The sequence below is a fragment of the Ranitomeya imitator genome, chromosome 3 (genome assembly GCF_032444005.1).
Source record: "Ranitomeya imitator isolate aRanImi1 chromosome 3, aRanImi1.pri, whole genome shotgun sequence".
Lineage (NCBI taxonomy): Eukaryota > Metazoa > Chordata > Amphibia > Anura > Dendrobatidae > Ranitomeya > Ranitomeya imitator.
The window spans coordinates 761,070,740-761,095,044 of record NC_091284.1 but is presented as its reverse complement, the minus strand read 5'-3'; the positions used below and the strand labels follow the sequence as shown (position 1 = coordinate 761,095,044).

At 45.2% G+C, this 24,305-nt stretch overlaps 1 protein-coding gene across 1 annotated transcript in view; it reads left to right on the top strand.

The window, feature by feature from the left end:
• The window catches only part of LOC138671096 (cilia- and flagella-associated protein 337-like), a 262,921-nt gene that overhangs the window by 61,535 nt on the left and 177,081 nt on the right, over nt 1-24,305 (top strand). The window contains exons 9-10 of the mRNA XM_069759005.1: nt 8,765-8,810; nt 10,720-10,766. Of these exons, the coding sequence (XP_069615106.1) occupies nt 8,765-8,810; nt 10,720-10,766 (93 nt within the window). The remainder of the gene's footprint in view (nt 1-8,764; nt 8,811-10,719; nt 10,767-24,305) is intronic.

The window sequence follows — 24,305 nt, the reverse complement described above, 5'->3', positions numbered from 1 at the left end:
GAGACACCATCACGTGTTTCTCAACACAAGCAATAAATAGCCAGGTCTTTCACTGGGAAGGAACAACCACGGGAAGGGCAGCATCCAAAAAGGAAAACCACCTATGCCAAAACATGGTATCCATGGTCCTATAAACATAAGGATGAATGACCTTGGGGAGATCAAAACATCCAACACTCCTTATGTTTATAGTCCTTTTACCAGGCACTGCTCCCAATAGATAGTTTCCTACTCCACACTGATGAGGGGCAAATACCCCAAAACAGCTGTCTGTGGATGGATACCATGTTTTGGCATAGGTGGTTTTCCTTTTTGGATGCTGCCCTTCCCGTGGTTGTTCCTTCCTGGTGAAAGACCTGGCTATTTATTGCTTGTGTTGAGAAACACGTGATGGTGTCTCCGCGGCTTTTCTACATTCCTTCAATTATGGTGCTTTGTAGATTCCAGCATACAGCTAAACCCTCATCCACTTCCCCAGTAAACAGAATGTATGGATTCTGAAGTCTATATATATTAAGGTGATGATGTGAACTTGGTAACGGTGAACGATAATGGTGGACAATAACGGTGGATGATATAAGATAACGGAATGGACGATATAAGATATGGTAAAAACTACAAGGGAATAAACAGTGTATCAGTACTGGCAGATAACAGAGACAACAGCATGATACAGGGTGCAATTAACATCAGTAACTAGGGCTTTACAGAAACTGCACAGAAATAGCATAATACAGAAATGCTACAACACTGTTCTGCTCTATACAGAAGTGCAATCTATCTGTGAGCAGTGCAAAAGCATTATAATAAAGTGCAGTATACATTGCACAATATACCTAACTACGCAGTACTTTGCACGGTGGCTGCATATGCAAATTCTTACATAACACACAGGTACTTTTGACCCTCTCCGGAATCTGCTGGTCAGGAGCAGTGCTTTGTAGAGAGAGAGTCATGAACACGTGTGTAAGACTCAAAGGTCCGGGAGAAAATGTGTGCAACCTTCTAGCCCGGGAAACAAAAGGGGCGGTACTAATCAGAATACATTACTTGTTAAAGAGGAAAAGTTCCTAAATCCAGGGACAGGACAAATGGGTACCTAATGACCTCTAATGGTTACAACTGATACTACACTATGTTATAACTTTAGAAACAGAAATGGTGTGTGAACATTTTCCTACAGACTTGTTCACTGTGCAAGTAGCCCATGTGTTTCTGTTTCTATAATTGTTCTCTTGTGTCTACAAGACTAGGGAGTTACCCACCACTCTTCTTGGGCTATCTGCCCAAAAGCTGTTCCACTCAGCATGTCCACATGGATTTTTCCTCTCTGAACCCTGTTCACACAGGTAATATACAGATGATCAGGTTTTTAAATACATCAGACAGGGATTGCAAACATCAGTTAGGACTGCTCTGATATGGGTATACCTTGACGTTTGGTGGAGCAGCTTAGTATACATTTTTTGCAAAAAACGTATCAACCAAATACCCTGTTTTTACATCGTTTTACTAGCACTTGCGGATTACTGTGATTTTTTGAAACTGAGTGTTTTTGGTTCTACTATACTCTTTTGTGTCTTCAACTATGTTATAACTTGCTGCACATAAAGGGGCAGAATAGGGACCTTCATTTCCCAATGAAATGCAAAATTTACTTTCATCTGAAAACACCATGGCCTCTGGCGTTGTCTATTGGTCATGAGTGGCTTGCCACAAGGAATGCGACACTTGTAGCCCATGTCCTGGATACGTCTCTGTGTGGTGGCTCTTGAAGCAATGACTCCAGCAGCAGTCCACTCCTTGTGAATCTCTCCCAGATTTTGAATGGCCTTTTCTTAACAATCCTTTAAAGGCTGCGGTTATCCGGGTTGCTTGTGCACCGTTTTTCTACCACACTTATTCCTTCCATTCAACTTTCCATTAATATGCTTGGATACAACACTCGGTTAACAGCCAGCTTCTTTAGCAATGACCTTTTGTGGCTTACCCTCCTTGTGGAGTGTGTCAGTGACTGCCTTTTGGACATCTGTCAAGTCAGCAGTCTTCCCCATGATTGTGGAGCCTGTTATGACCTGGTGGTTAGCACAATAATGGACCTGGTGGTTAAGAGCACACAGAATGACCTGATAGTTACTAATGATACAGGACAAGCTCTGGGACGTGGAAACTCTGCTGACCGCAATCCCTAATCCTATCACACAAACTAGAAATAGCCGTGGATTGCTCCTAACGCTCTCTATGCAACTCGTCACAGCCTAAGGAACTAGCTAGCCCTAAAGATAGAAAAATAAAGCCTACCTTGCCTCAGAGAAATTCCCCAAAGGAAAAGGCAGCCCCCCACATATAATGACTGTGAGTAAAGATGAAAATACAAACACAGAGATAAAATAGATTTAGCAAAGTGAGGCCCGACTTACTGAACAGACAGAGGATAGGAAAGGTAACTTTGCGGTCAGCACAAAAACCTACAAAAAGACCACGCAGAGGGAGCAAAAAGACCCTCCGCACCGACTCATGGTGCGGAGGCGCCCCTCTGCGTCCCAGAGCTTCCAGCAAGCAAGACAAAAATCAAAATAGCAAGCTGGACAGAAAAATAGCAAACAATAGAAAAAACACTCCTTTGAGGAAGCGGCGTGTTAGCGCCGCGAAACGCGCGTCGGGGGTCTCTATTCCTGGCTGGTTACTCCTCTGCACCCCTTTGCACTTATTCTGGTGAGTCCATGTTGGTAGGGCACTATTATTTTATTAATATGCATATGCAGCCCATGTGGGCTCTGCTCTATTGCAGATAGACTTATCACTCTGCTCTACCCTGGTCCTGCCGTGCCTCTATAGCGCTGCTGGGGAGTACATGGTGTACTTTACCCACTATATGTGGAATTCTCCCTGCAGCATTTTTCAGGGGTCATTTGGAGTAACTGTCCCCCTTTTTGCTGTTCATTGGAATGTATATACTGTGATTTATTACTGATTTTTATGTACTAATAAAGACTTAATATTATATATATTGTCCATGGCATGCTCCTTTTTCTCCTATTTTTGACATATGCTATGTGGAGCGGACTGTTTTGTCGGGGGGGGTGTACTAATTTAGTACTCCCGTACCCTGACTATCACGATAGCTATGGGATTTTGTATATTAATAGAAAAAACAAGCAGGAACTTAGCTTCTGCTGGGAAGACAGGTCACAAGAACGATCCAGGAGCGAACTAGACCAATACTGGAACATTGACAGGTGGCCTGGAGCAATGATCTAAGTGGAGTTAAATAGAGCAGCCAGCTAACGAATTAACCTCGTCACCTGTGGAAGGAAACTCAGAAGCCGCAGCCCCACTCACAACCACCAGAGGAAGCCCATGGACAGAACCAGCTGAAGTACCATTCATGACCACAGGAGGGAGCTTGGCAACAGAATTCACAACAGTACCCCCCTTGAGGAAGGGTCACCGAACCCTCACCAGAGCCCCCAGGCCGACCAGGATGAGGCAAATGAAAGGCACGAACCAGATCGGCAGCATGACCATCAGAGGCAAAGACCCAGGAATTATCTTCCTGACCATAACCCTTCCACTTGACCAGGTACTGGAGTTTCCGTCTCGAAATACGAGAATCCAAAATCTTCTCCACCACATACTCCAACTCCCCCTCAACCAACACCGGGGCAGGAGGATCAATGGATGGAACCACAGGCGCCACGTATCTCCGCAACAACGACCTATGGAATACATCATGGATGGCAAAAGAAGCTGGAAGGGTCAAACGAAATGACACAGGATTGAGAACCTCAGAAATCTTATACGGACCAATGAAACGAGGCTTAAACTTAGGAGAGGAAACCTTCATAGGAACATAACGAGACGATAACCAAACCAAATCCCCAACACGAAGTCGGGGACCCACACAGCGCCGACGGTTAGCGAAACGTTGAGCCTTCTCCTGGGACAATGTCAAATTGTCCACCACATGAGTCCAAATCTGCTGCAACCTATCCACCACAGTATCTACACCAGGACAGTCCGAAGACTCAACCTGCCCTGAAGAGAAACGAGGATGGAAACCAGAATTGCAGAAAAACGGCGAAACTAAAGTAGCCGAGCTGGCCCGATTATTAAGGGCGAACTCAGCCAAAGGCAAAAAGGACACCCAATCATCCTGATCAGCAGAAACAAAGCATCTCAGATATGTTTCAAAAGTCTGATTAGTTCGTTCGGTTTGGCCATTTGTCTGAGGATGGAAAGCCGAGGAAAAAGACAAATCAATGCCCATCCTAGCACAAAAGGATCGCCAAAACCTCGAAACAAACTGGGAACCTCTGTCCGAAACGATGTTCTCCGGAATGCCATGTAAACGAACCACATGCTGGAAAAACAATGGCACCAAATCAGAGGAGGAAGGCAATTTAGACAAGGGTACCAAATGGACCATCTTAGAGAAGCGATCACAAACCACCCAAATGACCGACATCTTTTGAGAGACAGGGAGATCCGAAATAAAATCCATAGAAATATGCGTCCAGGGCCTCTTCGGGACCGGCAAGGGAAAAAGCAACCCACTGGCATGAGAACAGCAGGGCTTAGCCCGAGCACAAGTCCCACAGGACTGCACAAAAGAACGCACATCCCGTGACAAAGACGGCCACCAAAAGGATCTAGCCACCAAATCTCTGGTACCAAAGATTCCACGATGACCAGCCAACACCGAACAATGAACCTCAGAGATAACTCTACTAGTCCATTTATCAGGGACAAACAGTTTCTCTGCTGGGCAACGGTCAGGTCTATCAGCCTGAAATTTTTGCAGCACCCGCCGCAAATCAGGGGAAATGGCAGACAAAATTACCCCCTCTTTGAGAATACCCGCCGGCTCAGGAACACCCGGAGAGTCGGGCACAAAACTCCTTGACAGGGCATCAGCCTTCACATTCTTAGAGCCCGGAAGGTACGAAACCACAAAATCAAAACGGGAGAAAAATAGCGACCATCGAGCCTGTCTAGGATTCAACCGTTTGGCAGATTCGAGATAAGTTAAATTCTTGTGATCCGTCAAGACCACCACGCGATGCTTGGCTCCTTCAAGCCAATGACGCCACTCCTCGAATGCCCACTTCATGGCCAACAACTCTCGATTGCCAACATCATAATTGCGCTCAGCAGGCGAAAACTTTCTAGAAAAGAAGGCACATGGTTTCATCACCGAGCCATCAGAACTTCTTTGCGACAAAACAGCCCCTGCTCCAATCTCAGAAGCATCAACCTCGACCTGAAACGGGAGCGAAACATCAGCCTGGCACAACACAGGGGCAGAAGAAAAATGACGCTTCAACTCCTGAAAAGCTTCCACAGCCGCAGAAGACCAATTGACCACATCAGCACCCTTCTTGGTCAAATCAGTCAACGGTTTAGCAACACTAGAAAAATTACTGATGAAGCGACGATAAAAATTAGCAAAGCCCAGGAACTTTTGCAGACTCTTCACAGATGTCGGCTGAGTCCAATCAGAAATGGCCTGGACTTTAACAGGGTCCATCTCGATAGTAGAAGGGGAAAAAATGAAACCCAAAAATGAAACCTTCTGAACTCCAAAGAGACACTTTGACCCCTTCACAAACAAAGAATTCGCACAAAGGACCTGGAACACCATTCTGACCTGCTTCACATGAGACTCCCAATAATCCGAGAAGACCAAAATATCATCCAAATATACAACCAGGAATTTATCCAGGTACTCTCGGAAGATGTCATGCATAAAGGACTGAAACACCGATGGAGCATTGGAAAGCCCGAATGGCATAACCAGGTACTCAAAATGGCCCTCGGGCGTATTAAATGCTGTTTTCCATTCATCACCCTGTTTAATACGCACAAGATTATACGCATCACGAAGATCTATCTTGGTGAACCAACTAGCCCCCTTAATCTGAGCAAATAAATCAGACAGCAGCTGCAAAGGGTACTGAAATTTGACTGTGATCTTATTAAGAAGGCGGTAATCAATACAAGGTCTCAAAGAACCATCCTTCTTGGCCACAAAAAAGAACCTTGCTCCCAATGGTGACGACGACGGGCGAATATGACCCTTCTCCAAGGATTCCTTTATATAACTCCGCATAGCGGCGTGTTCTGGCACAGATAAATTGAACAGTCGGCCCTTAGGAAACTTACTACCAGGAATCAAATTAATAGCACAATCGCAATCCCTATGAGGAGGTAGGGCACTGGATTTGGGCTCATCAAATACATCCCGGTAATCCGACAAAAAACTCCGGGACTTCAGAAGGGGTGGATGACGAAATAGACAAAAATGGAACATCACCATGTACCCCCTGACAACCCCAGCTGGACACAGACATTGATTTCCAATCGAATACTGGATTATGGACCTGTAGCCATGGCAACCCCAAAACGACCACATCATGCAGATTATGCAACACCAAAAAGCGAATATCCTCCTGATGTGCAGGAGCCATGCACATGGTCAATTGGGTCCAGTACTGAGGCTTATTCTTGGCCAAAGGCGTAGCATCAATTCCTCTCAATGGAATAGGATGCTGCAAGGGCTCTAAGAAAAAACCACAGCGCCTAGCAAACTCCAAGTCCATCAAATTCAGGGCAGCGCCTGAATCCACAAATGCCATAACAGAATAGGATGACAAAGAGCAAATCAGAGTAACGGACAAAAGAAATTTCGACTGTACCGTACCAATGGTGGCAGACCTAGCGAAACGCTTAGTGCACTTAGGACAATCGGAGATAGCATGAGTGGAATCACCACAGTAAAAACATAGCCCATTCCGACGTCTGTGTTCTTGCCGTTCAGCTCTGGTCAAAGTCCTATCACACTGCATAAGCTCAGGTCTATGCCCAGATAACACCGCCAAATGGTGCACAGCTTTACGCTCACGCAAGCGTCGATCGATCTGAATGGCCAAAGACATAGACTCATTCAGACCGGCAGGCATGGGAAATCCCACCATGACATCCTTAAGGGCTTCAGAGAGACCCTTTCTGAAAATTGCTGCCAGAGCACATTCATTCCACTGAGTGAGTACAGACCACTTCCTAAACTTCTGACAATATATCTCTACCTCATCCTGACCCTGACACAGAGCCAGCAAGATTTTCTCTGCCTGATCCACTGAATTTGGTTCATCATAAAGCAATCCAAGCGCCAGAAAAAACGCATCAACATCACGCAATGCCGGATCTCCTGGCGCAAGGGAAAATGCCCAGTCTTGAGGGTCACCACGTAACAAAGAAATAATGATTTTCACTTGTTGAACAGGGTCACCTGAGGAGCGAGGTTTCAAAGCAAGAAACAATTTACAATTATTTTTGAAATTCAGAAACTTAGATCTATCCCCAAAAAACAAATCAGGAATTGGAATCCTAGGCTCTGACATCGGATTCTGAATCACAAAATCTTGAATGTTTTGTACCCTTGCAGTGAGATTATCCATACAAGAGGACAGACCTTGAATGTCCATATCTACACCTGTATCCTGAACCACCCAGAGGTAAAGGGGAAACAAGACAAAACACACTGCAAAGAAAAACAAATGGTCTCAGAACTTCTCTTATCCCTCTATTGAGATGCATTAGTACTTTGGGCCACCTGTACTGTTATGACCTGGTGGTTAGGACAATAATGGACCTGGTGGTTAAGAGCACACAGAATGACCTGATAGTTACTAATGATACAGGACAAGCTCTGGGACGTGGGAACTCTGCTGACCGCAATCCCTAATCCTATCATACACACTAGAAATAGCCGTGGATTGCTCCTAACGCTCCCTATGCAACTCGTCACAGCCTAAGGAACTAGCTAGCCCTAAAGATAGATAAATAAAGCCTACCTTGCCTCAGAGAAATTCCCCAAAGGAAAAGGCAGCCCCCCACATATAATGACTGTGACTAAAGATGAAAATACAAACACAGAGATGAAATAGATTTAGCAAAGTGAGGCCCGACTTACTGAACAGACAGAGGATAGGAAAGGTAACTTTGCGGTCAGCACAAAAACCTACAAAAAGACCATGCAGAGGGCGCAAAAAGACCCTCCGCACCGACTCACGGTGCGGAGGCGCCCCTCTGCGTCCCAGAGCTTCCAGCAAGCAAGACAAAAATCAAAATAGCAAGCTGGACAGAAAAATAGCAAACAATAGAAGAAACAAGCAGGAACTTAGATTCTGCTGGGAAGACAGGTCACAAGAACGATCCAGGAGCGAACTAGACCAATACTGGAACATTGACAGGTGGCCTGGAGCAATGATCTAAGTGGAGTTAAATAGAGCAGCCAGCTAACGAATTAACCTCGTCACCTGTGGAAGGAAACTCAGAAGCCGCAGCCCCACTCACAACCACCAGAGGAAGCCCATGGACAGAACCAGCCGAAGTACCATTCATGACCACAGGAGGGAGCTTGACAACAGAATTCACAACAGGAGCCTACTGAAACAGACTAAACCTTTTTGAAAGTTTAGGAAGCCTTTGCAGGTGTTTTTTGGTAATTATTCTAATTTACTGAGATAATGACTTTTGGGTTTTCATTGACTGTAAGCCATTATCATCAACATTAACAGAAATAAACACATGAACTAGACTACTGTTTGTTATAACTCTATATAATATATGAGTTTCACTATTTGTCTTGAAGAATTGAAATAAATTAATTTTTGATGATATTCTAATTTTATGGGTAACACCTGTATATGTTGTATACAAGTTTCAGCAGCTAAGCTTATTTTTTCTGTTCTCTTTCCAGTGGAACTGACAGTGATGAATGTATGATATTATATGGAGATGACAAGGTAAAGAGATGTCAAACTCATCCTGGTCACTGAATACTTATACCTGACTGTAACTGAGTTAAAGGGCTACCTGTCACTATGAAAATGCATCAAATCTGCAGGCACCATGTTATAGAGCAGGGGGAGCTAAGCAGATTGATATTCAATTTTGTGGGCACAGATTGAATATGCCCTGTGTTTTTATACATTTAAACCTTGTCACTTTCTGAGATTTTTGGTCCAGTTGGCAGTCCTATCAGTGACTGACAGCTGTTTCTGTCTGTACATTTATGCAAATAAAGCTGTCAATCACTGATAGGACTGCCCACTCAACTGAAAATCCCAGTAAGACCAGAGAATAAAATGATGAAAACACAGGTTATACTGAATCTGTTTCCACAAAATTATATCTAATATTTAATTTGTGATTTCACTACATTTTCCTGGTGACATGTGCCCCTTAAAGTAAGGTTATCGCATAATTACAAGTCTGGCTGTCTCATAGAATATTACACTTTTTATTTTCAGTCGGAAAATGCATTTCATGTGACTTCAGAGGCATACAGAGTTACAGCAGAGGCCCCATTCCCCATGGCTGCCCTTTTATGACTCTGTACAAAGTATGCACAACAGGCCTTAAATAACTGAGCAGAGGTTTGTAGTAAGAAAACTAAGACCATTGCAAATATACGTACACTCCTCAACATTGAAACTGCAACGCCAAGAATGAAGAGTCGTGGAATCATGGAAATCAGAAGATGGATAGACATGGTAATGAAATCCAAATTATGAAAAAATGGAAACTAAATTGTCAAAAATATTTAAATTTATTCAGTATTGATTATAAGCTTCACGTGCAGAGATTCCCGCACCTATACATCTTGGCTGCTATCAGTGGGGTTATTAATGTTTGTCTGAGGAATGTTCTGTAAAGCTATCATACATTATGCCACACCTCACCATAAGCCCAGGAGTAGAACCCGTGTGATGTTCTCTTGTGAAGGTCTCTTCATGGCTTCGCCCATGTGGTCTCCAGACCAATCTCCAGCTATCACTGTGTCGAAGATAAAGTGGGACTCATCAATGAAGAGCATAGACCTCCATTTCAGCCTCCATTGCTCCAATCCATCTTCTTTGGTCTGCTCCATGATAGCCTTTGAGAGCGGTGGCGTGAGGTCAATGGAAACCCTGTAGTCTAGCTCATAACCCAATGTTGTGCAAACGACTGATTGTTTGTGTAGACAGTTTGACATGTTTGGCTTTGTATGTGATGTCCATTTTCACTTGTTGCCCAGAATAGATCAATTGTGGAGCTAGTGGTATGGCCATTTTTCAAGAATGTCCCAGGAGCTGCTTTTCAACATGACAATGCCAGACCACATGTTTTTCTGTGAGCATCTTATATGACATTAACTTGTTACCATGCCCTGCAGCATCTCTGGACTTGCCTCCCATCGAGTACATGGGACATAATTGATGGACAACTACAAAAGAAGCTGCCAGCAGTGGATCTTGATGATTTTCGTGACCAAATGCATTCAGCAGAACATTCCTCAGACAGCAATTTAAAACCTCATTAATAGCAGCCAAGGCTGTAAGTTCAGGGATTTCTGGAAACTGATTCTCAATACTGAATAAATCGAGATGTTTTGAAAATTCTGTTTCCGTTTTTTCATCATTTGCATAACATTAACATGTCTATCCATCCTGTGATTTACATAATTCCACAAATTCTCCTTGACGTTAGAATTTCAATATTGTTGTTTTTGCTCTGCAATTTATTGTTGTAACGTATGGTGATTAGACCATTAGTTATTATTTACAATGACAATAATCAAATTACATAGGGTAATATACCAACTAATAGAATTAAAAGTCCAGATATTATATCATTACAGCATCATTCACTTTCACCTATTCTTTATTACAGGGATGTGTGAATATTCTGCTCTTTACGTCAATAGGAGAAACACTAAGGTAAAATAATGTGTAATAAAGCAAAAAAATCTGACATAATAAACACTGTTGTAATATATTTATTGTAATTAACTTTGCTTTATTTTCACATACTATGCAGGTAATTGTCTCAGTATATTCCATCATGTAAATTTCTCTGCTAGAACATTCCTACTGTCATCACCTTTCTAAATGTATATTTAATTCATCAGCGCGGCCTGAGATACCTGTAAACATAATCTCTTTATTCCTGAAAAGATTTATGTAAACCTCAAACATAGGGAACCATGGGGGGCCTGTCCTCAGCTCTAACTCCCCAAAGTCTAGATCACACACATTGACCCTGTCCTATTTGAGGCAGTGATTGAACTCGACTATGCGCATGTGCGGCGCCCCAGGGTCCTGGTCGTCACAGTGGTATTGCTTTCCCCTCGGGGAGAGTGATGCTTCGTTTGGAGGCATGGAGGGATAACTGCATCCAGGTACCACAAACATGCAACACATTTCACACTCCAGGCCACCAGGGGGAGCTTCTGCTCCTATTTATTAGGTCACTCCCCACATATATATAACTGGTAGTCTGTAGGAAAAGTTAGTCAGTTGCTGGCTGAACTCAGCTCAGTTAGTTCCAGACCAGAGTCTGAGGAGGACAGAAGGTTAACGGAGCTATGCATGCCCTCAGAGCTGCAGCTCCCAGAAAGAGACATTGAAAGGCAGAATTGTATTGCAGCGAGCATGAAGGAAGTCGAAGCAAATGAGAGGATACCAGAAGGGGACCAGCCCCGCTCAGACTGCCTCCTTCTGAGGCGCAAAATCCCGGTATCCGGAACACCGAGGGAGTAAGGACCTCTACGCCTTATTTCAGAGACTGGCAGGACAGCTAATTGCAGGTTACCTGTGCGCACCTACACCCAGGAGTCACGGTGACACCTACAGAGCTGGGTTATTTAAGAGACCCTATAAACAGGCCCAAGTCACCAGCCATACGGGTTTTGTCCTATCCTATATTGGGTACAGAGAGAGAACGAAACACCACATCTGTGAGACCCTTATGTGAAGCCAAAGGCAGTAAGGGACTACACCAAAGCAGCGCAAGGGAAGGCTACTGATTTCCACCTGGACAAAGGCGACTCTGGACTTGCCTCCAAACCGGCCGGACTCTGCCTGCCCTGTGATCTGGTGCCCTGGACTGTGGATGCTGAAGTCTTCAGTAAAAGATAAAGAGACTGCAACCTTGTGTCCTCGTCCTTCTCTGCGCCTCTCACCACACCACCATTAACACATCGGGAAGTCCTGGGGACATACTTCACCTGTGGGAAGGTATACCATCTAGCTCCAAAAAAAAGAAGAGAATGTCCAGCTTCACCGAATCCATAAAAAAGAGTTTTCTTTATTCACAAACTTTAAGCATAGAGGATACAGACTTCAGCACGAAACATGTGGGTAAGAATCTCAACGCGTTTCTGGAGACTAAGCTCCCTTAATCATGACATGAATCATGAATGTCATGATTAAGGCTAGGTTCTCATTGCATCAGGGCAATCCGTTTAGCGCTAAGCGCTAGTGGATTGCGCTAACGCAATGTCTTTTTAGGGGTCGCGTTAAATGTCCCCGCTAGCGCTAGCTGCAAACAGCGTCCGAGGCGCGCCACAAAAGAACGGCACATCGCTAGCGCGTGCCGAAAATGGCACGCACTAGCAATGCGCTTTAACATTGCTGGCAATGGGAGCATTAACGGACACGTTGCACGGCGTTAATTTCGCCGTGCAACGCTGTCTGTTAGCGCTCACCCGAAAACGAAATGAGAACCTAGCCTTAGGGAGCTTAGTATCCAGAAACGCGTTGAGATTCTTACCCACATGGTTCGTGCTGAAGTCTGTATCCTCTATGCTTAAAGTTTGTGAATAAAGAAAACTCTTTTTTATGAGGTGCTCCACATGCACAAAGTTTGAGTGGGCAAGCAGGCACAAGATTTATTGTTAGATGTGGCATCAATTAAAATGAGAGGGCAGGATTAACTACACTGCAAAGGGCTCTGAAGATGGTTGTGGTCTACCCATAATCTGCAAGGGTATGGACAAATAATTGTAGACAGGAACAAAATTCTGTTTTCCAAGAATCCAAGGGCTGTGGTGGTGAACTAAACATACATTTAGAAAACTTCTGTTTCAGCTGTTTTGAACAAGGTATATTAGAAATCAATTTTGAACCTATAGAACCATTACTTAATGAGGACCTTTCACCAAATTTTCCATATTGAACTGGACATTCAATATAATGTGGTTGCAGAGCAGAATAAGACATTTTTTAAGCTTCCCCTCTCTATTGCAGTTGTTAGCAATCAAAGTATTTGGCACCTAAAAAGTTAACTATTGTTATGTCCAAGTGGATGTTGAAAGACCTTTTTCGCTGGGGGTCATGTACTTCTTCCCCCTGTGTAAGTTTCAAAATCATAATCAAACAGCAACACAGCATAAAAAGAACATAAGAACATGCATTGATCTCCTGGTCTCACCTCCTGCAGTATTAGGAAGTGCTGGGAGACTAGAGCACATATGACTCACACCTTTCAGATAAGGTCCATGAAGGGAGGGGGTAGGGGCAGCACAGCTGAGTTTAGCTGTGTCACAATACAATCCCTTCTATCTGTGCTACTCTAATAGCATTGTCAGCTCTGCTGTGCTACCCTTTCCCACCATGCTGCCTTTGAGCTGTGTCAGTAATCAGGCTTATGTCTGTTTTGCTCAAAAGTTGCTTTGAGTTCAACAGGCAAAATTGTGACTTGTCTAAATTCAGTTGTGCTGTCCCTCCTCTCATGGAGACCTTATCTGAAAGGTGTGACCCATCTGTGCTCTAATCTTCCAACACTTTCTAATTATGCAAGAGGTTAGACCAGGAGATTATAGCCATATCATTATATCTCACACACTGAGAAACCTAGCCTATGGTAGGGATGTGTTCTTTATCTGTTGTGTTTCTGGCTGCTATAATGCAGGGACTTTCCCACCAGTAAGGTAGCGAGCCAGTGACCCAGGTAAGTTAAACAATAAAGTCTTGATTTGCCAAACAAAACCTCAAACCTTTATAATCCGGATCGCAGCCAGACACGTCTGTATACAGTTTGGTGTTGTGTGCGCCTGCATTACCGTATAAATCTTGGGTGTGGTAACGGCTTTACCCAAGTCTCTGGCACCTGCACTCCTGTAGGACTCACGAGTGCTGCATCGGCTCTACCCAGGTCTCTGGCTCTGGTCTGTGTTCAACCTATTTTGCGATGACCACAGCTGTGGCTGTGATTACAACGCTCTCCTGCGGGTTCAGTATGTTTCCAGACAGATCCTGGGGGACTCATAATGTTCCTCGTATATAACTCCCATCCCATTCTTAAATGGATCCTGTCAGCAGGATTGTGCACAGTAACCTACACACAGTGTCAGGTCGGCGCCGTTATACTGATTAAAATAATACCTTGGTTGATGATATCAGTCTTCTGGTTGTTCTTTAATCTTTACTTTGAGTTTTAGTTAATGATATGCTCGTGCCCTAAGGCGAGTTTTGTGTATGTGGTGCTCTGATTAGATATTTGTGGCGCCCCTGAAGATCTAGTTGCTACAGAGGTACTGCATCTCAGCCAGAGGTGTGGTACCCCAACTCTCTGGTAAGGAGGGAACACTGTACAGAACCCTAACACTTGCACCCAACACCAGACCTCCCCAGGCCAGGGAGGGATCAGGTAGAAGGTGTGGGTGGAGTGTGAGGAGTTGTCAGGAGAGACAGGAAGGAGAAGTTGAGCAGTCTGTGAGAGGCAAGAGAAGAGATTAGACATGAGAAGCAGGAGCTGGGGACTGGAGCTGGTAGGAGCTCGTCCCAGCAGAAAATTGAGAGAGAAAGGAAAGAAGCACCCAGGAAGATGAAAGGGTCCTAGGGGCACAGGAAGTGCAGAAGCCACCCATGGGGCCCGCATCCAGGCTGACCAGCGTCAGGTGGAGAGACCAGGTCGCAGTAAGGGGAACTGGCCTCTGATCTAGTGGAAAAACTACAGGTTTCAACTAGGAACCTGGAGGCTGTTGTGACTGTAAGAAGCGTTTTTTTTATCTCTTTCTTCAGTATGTTAGGTATTTATTATGCAAACTAGATGGTGGCCCAATTCTAACGCATCGGGTATTCTAGAATATGTATTTATGTATGTATATAGCAGCCACATAGTATATAGCACAGGTCACGTAGTATATAGGAGCCATGTAGTATATAGCAGACAAATACTACGTGGCCTGTGCTATATACTATGTGGCTGCTATATATTTACATATTGTAGAATACCCGATGCTTTAATACAGGCCACGCAATATATAACAGTGGCCACGCAGTATATAACACAGCACGTACTATATAACACAGCCCACGCAGTATATAGCAACCACGTAGTATATAACACTGCCCACGCAGTATATAGCAGCCACGTAGTATATAATACTGCCCACACAGTATGTAGCAGCCACGCAGTATTTTACACTGCCCACGCAGTATATAGCAGCCATGCAATATAATACACTGCCCACGCAGTATATAGCAGCCACGCAGTATATAACACTGCCTATGTAGTATATAGCACAGCCCACGGAGTATATCACACAGCCCACATAGAATATAACACTGCCTATGTAGTATATAGCAGCCACGCGGTATCTAGCACAGCCCACGTAGTATACAGCAGTGTGGGCACCATATCCCTGTTAAAAAAATAATTAAAATAAAAAATAGTTATATACTCACCCCTGGGATCCAGCGAAGCTCCGGCGATACGCGCACGGCTGCCGCCATCTTCCGTTTCCAGGATGCATTGCGAAATTACCCAGATGACTTAGCGGTCTCGCGAGACCGCTAAGTCTTCTGGGTAATTTCGCAATGCATCGCCGAGAACAGAAGATGGCGGCCGGCGCGAGCGGCTTGGCGGACAACGGAGGGTGAGTATAGCAGGTTTTTGGGTTTTTTTATTATTTTTAACATTACAAGTAAAAAATTGGGGACACACAGGGTTAATAGCAGCGGTAACGTTACCCGCGGCATAACGCGGTCCATTACCGCCGGCATTAACCCTGTGTAAGCGGTGACCGCAGGGGAGTATGTGGGCGCCGGGCACTGACTGCAGGGAGTAAGGAGCGGCCATTTTCTTCCGGACTATGCCCGTTGCTGATTTGTCGTGGCTATTTTGCCGCGACCAATCAGCGACTTGGATTTCCATGACAGAGAGAGGCCGCGACCAATGAATATCCGTGACAGAAAGACAGACGGAAGTTATCCTTAGACAATTATATCGTAGACTAGGGGGCAGGTCAGTGAGGGATCAGTGACCTGGCAGCAGTCTGCATTATGAATATATAATCAGAACACCACATACACCTTCCCCGCCTTAGGGCACGAGAATCTCATTAACTACAAACTGAACATAAAAATGAAAGAACAACCACAAGATGGATTTCATCAACCAAGGTATCATTTTATTTAGTATAGCGGCGCCGACCTGACACGGTGTGTAGGTTACTATGCACAATCCTGCTGACAGGTTCCCTTTTTAAAAAAATCCATTAATAATCCATAGGGCAGTATGATCAAGCACACTAGTCTTGACACCTATTAACATTAGAATAAATATTAAATCACAAAGGTGGAATATTGGTACCTACATTTAATTCAGGAACAGCACCAGAGAAGAAAGCTTTAATAACACTACTTATCAAACGGTAAATATATTGTAATAATATATAGTTACTGGCCAGACATTAAATCAAAAACACTCAGGTTAAATAGCCACTACACAGCATCCTGATAAGCCACGTGTCACGCACTGCCCATTAGATTCAAGATTCAAGATTCAAAGAAGCTTTATTGGCAGGACCAGATACACATCAGTTTTGCCAAAGCAAGTGTATAAAGGCAATAGGGATAGGGACTGTGGGGATGTTGGGTAGGAGCTGTAGGGAAGGTGGATGGGGCAGATGCATTGTGGGGGCTATAGTCCATGGCATAGGGGAGGTGGATGGGGCAGATCCATTGTGGGGGCTATAGTCCATGGCATAGGGGAGGTGGATGGGGCAGATCCAGGGTGGGGGCTATAGTCCATGGCATAGGGGAGGTGGATGGGGCAGATCCAGGGTGGGGGCTATAGTCCATGGCATCATAGTTCTTTCTCCCAGTCTATGACATTCGCTCACATACCGCGCTGCTATCTCCACCGCTCTCTCTTCTTCTCCCAGCAGGATATATGTTTTCTCTTCCTCCATGGTGATGAAGTCCGGGAAGAGATGTGAGAGTCTCCTGAAGTGAGTGTCCCTCACTGCTGAGTATTTGGAGCAGTGTAGCAGGAAGTGGGTTTCGTCCTCTATGGCCTCCTGATCACAGTGTTGGCACAGTCTTTCCTCCCTGGGCTTGTAGCTCTGCCTGTGTCGGCCACATTCGATGGCCAGACTGTGGGCGCTGAGTCTATACCGGCTCAGGATCTGGCGGTCTCTGGGGTCCGGTAGTTTCTCCAGATATGGGGCCAGTCTGTAGTCTCTCTGTAGGCTCCGGTACATGGTCAGTTTCTGTGAGCTGATGATATCATTCTTCCAGTCACTGACATACCTCTCCTGGCCTTCGTCTGCCATCTTCCTGATTCCGGCTTTTGTCAGGTTGTTGTGATTGGTGTTCTGGTCCGGTTGGGTTTGGCTGGGCTGTTCCGAGGGTTCTGGTTTTTCTATTTCACCTACATGTATCAGGGCTTTATGGTGATGAGAGCTTGGATTGCTCCTATGCAGGTGAGCCCGGAATGACAGCGCCCTCTTTAGAACTGTTAGGTGTAGAGGGAATCTGCCCAGCTCGGCCCGGCAAGCACTGTTGGAGGTGCTCCGATGGACCTGGAGAAGGTGCTTGCAGAATTCCAGGTGGAATATTTCTGTTGGACTGGAATCCCACTTTGACCAGTCTGGGTAGGTGTGAGAACCCCAGACTTCGCTGCCATACAGGAGGATTGGGGTGATGATGGAGTCGAAGATTTTTAGCCAGACCCTCACTGGTGGCTTCAGATGGTAGAGTGTCCTTTGGATGGCATAGAAGGTTTTGCAGGCCTTGTCTTTCAGGGTCTCTATGGCTTGTTTGAAGCTCCCTGACCGGTGAATCTCTAGGCCCAGGTAGGTATATTTGTCTGTTCCTGTGAGGTCGCAGTTGTTGAGGACAAATGATGGGTGTTGGTCTGATCTTCTCTTTCTCCTCTGGAACACCATGGTGTTGGTTTTCTTTAGGTTGACCGGTAGAGCCTGTCATGATTCCAATGGCAGGGAATCACAAAAGGACAAGCACCAACGAGCTCTAGGGTGATGGAACCTGAGCTGACCGCGACCCTAAACCTGAACACACAAATAACAATAGCCGGGGAACGTGCCTACGTTGATCCTAGACGTCTCGCACCAGCCGAAGATCTAACTTCCCCTATTAGAAGAAACACAGACCTCTCTTGCCTCCAGAGAAATACCCCACAGAAATAGCAGCCCCCCACATATAATGACGGTGAAATGAGAGGAAGGCACATACACAGTATGAAAACAGATTCAGCAAAATGAGGCCCGCTAAAACTAGATAGCAGAGGATACAAAAGTAAACTGCGCGGTCAGCAAAAAACCCTTCAAAAAACCATCCTGTAATTACTTGAACTCATGTTCCAACTCATGGAACATGAGGAGCAATTACAGCCCACTAAAGCAACCAGCAGCAAAGAGACAATTATATGCAAGCTGGACAAGACAAAAATAAAGCAAAACGTGGAACAAGAAAATCAAAACTTAGCTTGTCCTGAAGATTACTGAAGCCAGAAGCTGAGGTAACAAAACACTCTGATAACCTTGATAGCCGGCGGGGAAATGACAAGAAAGCCCGGTTAAATAGGAAACTCCCAAATCCTAATAGAACAGGTGGATACCAGAGACAGCAGAACACAAATCACCCAGTACCATCAGTAACCACCAGAGGGAGCCCAAAAACAGAACTCACAACAGTACCCCCCCCTTGAGGAGGGGTCACCGAACCCTCACGAGAACCACCAGGGCGACCAGGATGAGCCCTATGAAAAGCGCGAACCAAATCATCAGCATGAACATCAGAGGCAACCACCCAAGAATTATCCTCCTGACCATAACCCTTCCACTTGACCAAATATTGGAGTTTCCGTCTGGAAACACGAGAATCCAAGATCTTCTCCACAACATACTCCAATTCTCCCTCCACCAGCACCGGAGCAGGAGGCTCAAGCGAAGGAACAACAGGTACCTCATACCTCCGCAACAACGACCGATGGAACACATTATGAATAGCAAACGATGCCGGGAGATCCAAACGAAACGACACAGGGTTAAGAATTTCCAAGATCCTATAAGGACCGATGAACCGAGGCTTGAACTTAGGAGAAGAGACCTTCATAGGAACAAAACGAGAAGACAACCACACCAAGTCCCCAACACGAAGTCGAGGACCCACGCGGCGACGGCGATTAGCAAACTGCTGAGCCTTCTCCTGGGACAACTTCAAATTGTCCACCACATGACTCCAAATCCGATGCAACCCATCCACCACCATGTCCACTCCAGGATAATCAGAAGGCTCCACCTGACCAGAGGAAAAACGAGGATGAAACCCGAATTACAAAAGAAAGGAGAAACCAAGGTAGCAGAACTAGCCCGATTATTAAGGGCAAACTCGGCCAGCGGCAAAAAGGTAACTGTTGTGAGTTCTGTTTTTGGGCTCCCTCTGGTGGTTACTGATGGTACTGGGTGACTTGTCTTTCCTGGGTTTCTGGGTTCCACCTGTTCCTTCAGCATATGGGAGTTTCCTATTTAACCTGGCTTTGCTGGCATTTCCTCGCCGGTTATCAATGTATCCAGTGTGCCTTGTTACCTCTGCTCCCTGCTCCTAGAACCTTCTGGACAAGCTAAGTTTGGATTTTCCTGTTTTGTGTTTTGCTTAATTTGGTTTTTAGTCCAGCCTGCAGATATGTGATTCTCTGCTGCTGGTTGCTCTAGTGGGCTGAAATTGCTTTTCATGTACCATGAGTTGGCACATGAGTTCAAGTAATTTCAGGATGGTTTTTTGAAGGGTTTTTCGCTGACCGCGCAGTTCACTTTTGTATCCTCTGCTATCTAGCTTTAGCGGGCCTCATTTTGCTGAAACTGTTTTCATACTACGTATGTGCTTTCCTCTCATTTCACCGTCATTATATGTGGGGGGCTGCTATTTGCTGTGGGGTATTTCTCTGGAGGCAAGAGAGGTCTGTGTTTCTTCTGATAGGGGAAGTTAGATCTTCGGCTGGAGCGAGACGTCTAGGATCATCGTAGGCACGTTCCCCGGCTACTTTTATTTGTGTGTTAGGTTCAGGGTCACGGTCAGCTCAGGTTCCATCGCCCTAGAGCTTGTTTGTATCTGTGCTTGTCCTTTTTGTGATCCCCTGCCATTGGGATCATGACAGTATAACCGGCCCACAAAGTGTTAATTGTATTGGCTGAAGTAGGAGGATAAGTAGTCTGAGGAAGTTTTTTTTTTTTTTTTGTTTTTTTTTCCCCTCAGAGTTTGCTGCCTAGCCTTATTGCAGCCTGGCTACTTCCTCCTCCTCTTAATCTTTGAATGGCTCTGATCTCAGCTGTTTATCATGGACGTCCAGAGTTTGGCTTCCAGCCTGAATAATCTTGCCACTAAGGTTCAAAATATACAGGATTTTGTTGTACATGCTCCTATGTCTGAACGTAGAATTCCTGTCCCAGAGTTTTTTTCTGGAGATAGATCTCGTTTTCTGAATTTTAGGAACAATTGCAAGTTGTTTCTTTCTTTGAAATCTCGCTCCTCTGGAGACCCTGCTCAGCAAGTCAAGATAATTATATCTTTCCTGCGGGGTGACCCTCAGGATTGGGCATTTGCATTGGCACCAGGGGACCCTGCGTTGCTTAATGCAGATGCGTTTTTTCTGGCATTGGGTTTGCTCTATGAGGAACCTAACCAAGAGATTCAGGCTGAAAAAGCTTTGTTGGCCCTCTCTCAGGGGCAAGATGAAGCAGAAATTTATTGTCAAAAATTTCGGAAGTGGTCGGTACTTACTCAGTGGAATGAGTGCGCTCTGGCTGCAAAGTTTAGAGATGGCCTTTCTGAGGCCATTAAAGATGTTATGGTGGGGTTCCCTGCGCCTGCTGGTCTGAATGAGTCTATGACTATGGCTGTTCAGATTGATCGGCGTTTACGGGAGCGCAAACCTGTGCATCATTTGGCGGTGTCGTCTGAACCGTCACCTGAGATAATGCAATGTGATAGAATTCAGTCCAGAAGTGAACGGCAAAAGTATAGGCGGAAAAAAGGGTTGTGCTTTTATTGTGGTGATTCAGCTCATGTTATATCAGCATGCTCTAAACGCACAAAAAAGGTTGATAAGTCTGTTGCCATTAGTACTTTACAGTCTAAGTTCATTCTGTCTGTGACTCTGATTTGTTCATTATCATCCATTTCCGTCGATGCCTATGTGGATTCAGGCGCTGCCCTGAGTCTTATGGATTGGTCATTTGCCAATCGCTGTGGGTTTAGTCTGGAGCCTCTGGAAGTCCCTATTCCTTTGAAGGGAATTGACTCTACACCTTTGGCTATGAATAAACCTCAGTACTGGACACAAGTGACCATGCGTATGACTCCCGTTCATCAGGAGGTGATTCGCTTCCTGGTACTGTATAATTTGCATGATGTTCTAGTACTTGGTCTGCCATGGTTACAAACTCATAATCCAGTCCTTGACTGGAAATCAGTGTCTGTGTTAAGCTGGGGTTGTCAGGGGGTTCATGATGATGCACCTCCGATTTCTATCGCTTCATCTACTCCTTCTGAGATTCCTGTGTTTTTGTCTGACTATCGGGATGTTTTTGAGGAGCCTAAGCTCAGTTCGCTTCCTCCTCACAGGGATTGCGATTGTGCTATAAATTTAATTCCGGGCAGTAAATTTCCTAAAGGTCGTTTGTTCAATCTGTCAGTGCCAGAGCATACTGCTATGCGGGATTATGTTAAGGAGTCCTTGGAAAAGGGACATATCCGTCCATCTTCGTCCCCTTTGGGAGCAGGTTTTTTTTTCGTGGCCAAGAAAGATGGTTCCTTGAGGCCTTGTATAGATTATCGTCTTTTGAATAAGATTACCGTAAAATATCAGTATCCTTTGCCATTGTTGACTGATTTGTTTGCTCGCATTAAGGGGGCTAAATGGTTCACTAAGATTGATCTTCGGGGTGCGTATAATCTTATACGAATAAAGCAAGGTGATGAGTGGAAAACCGCATTTAATACGCCTGAGGGCCATTTTGAGTATTTGGTAATGCCTTTTGGACTTTCTAATGCTCCTTCAGTCTTCCAGTCCTTTATGCACGATATTTTCCGTGAATATCTGGATAAATTTATGATTGTGTATTTGGATGATATTTTGGTTTTTTCTGATGACTGGGAGTCTCATGTTCAGCAGGTCAGGAAGGTGTTTCAGGTCCTGCGGGCCAATTCCTTGTTTGTAAAAGGCTCAAAGTGTCTCTTTGGAGTCCAGAAGATTTCTTTCTTGGGGTATATTTTTTCCCCTACTACTATTGAGATGGATCCCGTCAAGGTTCAGGCTATTTGTGACTGGACGCAGCCTACATCTCTTAAGAGTCTACAGAAGTTCTTGGGCTTTGCTAATTTCTATCGTCGTTTTATAACTAATTTTTCTAGTGTTGTTAAGCCTTTGACGGATTTGACTAAGAAGGGTGCTGATGTTGCTAATTGGTCTCCTGCGGCTGTGGAGGCCTTTCAGGAACTTAAGCGCCGGTTTTCTTCTGCTCCTGTGTTGCGTCAGCCAGATGTTTCGCTCCCTTTTCAGGTTGAGGTTGATGCTTCCGAGATTGGAGCGGGGGCGGTTTTGTCACAGAGAAGCTCCGATGGCTCAGTGATGAAGCCATGCGCGTTTTTTTCTAGAAAGTTTTCGCCGGCTGAGCGGAATTATGATGTTGGTAATCGGGAACTTTTGGCCATGAAGTGGGCATTTGAGGAGTGGCGTCATTGGCTAGAGGGTGCTAGACATCGTGTGGTGGTCTTGACTGATCACAAAAATTTGATTTACCTTGAGTCTGCCAGGCGTCTGAATCCTAGACAGGCTCGTTGGTCACTGTTTTTCTCTCGTTTCAATTTTGTGGTTTCATACCTGCCAGGTTCAAAGAATGTGAAGGCGGATGCTCTTTCTAGGAGTTTTGTGCCTGACTCCCTTGGAAATTCTGAGCCCTCTGGTATCCTTAGGGATGGGGTGATTTTGTCGGCTGTCTCCCCAGACTTGCGACGTGCTTTGCAGGAGTTTCAGGTGGCTAAACCTGATCGTTGTCCGCCTGAGAGACTGTTTGTTCCGGATAATTGGACCAGTAGAGTCATCTCCGAGGTCCATTCTTCTGCGTTGGCAGGTCATCCTGGAATATTTGGTACTAGAGACTTGGTGGCCAGGTCTTTTTGGTGGCCTTCCTTGTCGAGGGATGTGCGTTCTTTTGTGCAGTCTTGTGAGGTTTGTGCTCGGGCTAAGCCTTGCTGTTCTCGGGCCAGTGGATTGTTGTCACCTTTGCCTATCCCGAAGAGGCCTTGGATGCACATTTCCATGGACTTTATTTCGGATCTCCCTGTCTCTCAAAAAATGTCCGTCATCTGGGTTGTGTGTGATCGCTTTTCTAAAATGGTTCATCTGGTACCCTTGCCTAAGTTGCCTTCCTCCTCTGAGTTGGTCCCTCTGTTTTTTCAGAATGTGGTTCGTTTGCATGGGATTCCTGAGAACATCGTTTCTGACAGGGGATCCCAGTTTGTGTCTAGATTTTGGCGGACTTTCAGTGCTAAGATGGGCATTGATTTGTCCTTTTCGTCTGCATTCCATCCTCAGACGAATGGCCAGACTGAACGAACTAATCAGACCTTGGAAACTTATTTAAGGTGTTTTGTTTCTGCTGATCAGGATGACTGGGTTACCTTTTTGCCGCTGGCCGAGTTTGCGCTTAATAATCGGGCTAGTTCTGCTACCTTGGTTTCTCCTTTCTTTTGTAATTCGGGGTTTCATCCTCGTTTTTCCTCTGGTCAGGTGGAACCTTCTGATTGTCCTGGAGTGGACATGGTGGTGGATAGGTTGCATCGGATTTGGAGTCATGTGGTGGACAATTTGAAGTTGTCCCAGGAGAAGGCTCAGCAGTTTGCTAATCGCCGTCGCCGCGTGGGTCCTCGACTTCTTGTTGGTGACTTGGTGTGGTTGTCTTCTCGTTTTGTTCCTATGAAGGTCTCTTCTCCTAAGTTCAAGCCTCGGTTCATCGGTCCCTATAGGATCTTGGAAATTCTTAACCCTGTGTCATTTCGTTTGGATCTCCCGGCATCGTTTGCTATTCATAATGTGTTTCATCGGTCGTTGTTGCGGAAGTATGAGGTACCTGTTGTTCCTTCTCTTGAGCCTCCTGCTCCAGTGCTGGTGGAGGGAGAATTGGAGTATGTTGTGGAGAAGATCTTGGATTCCCGTGTTTCCAGACG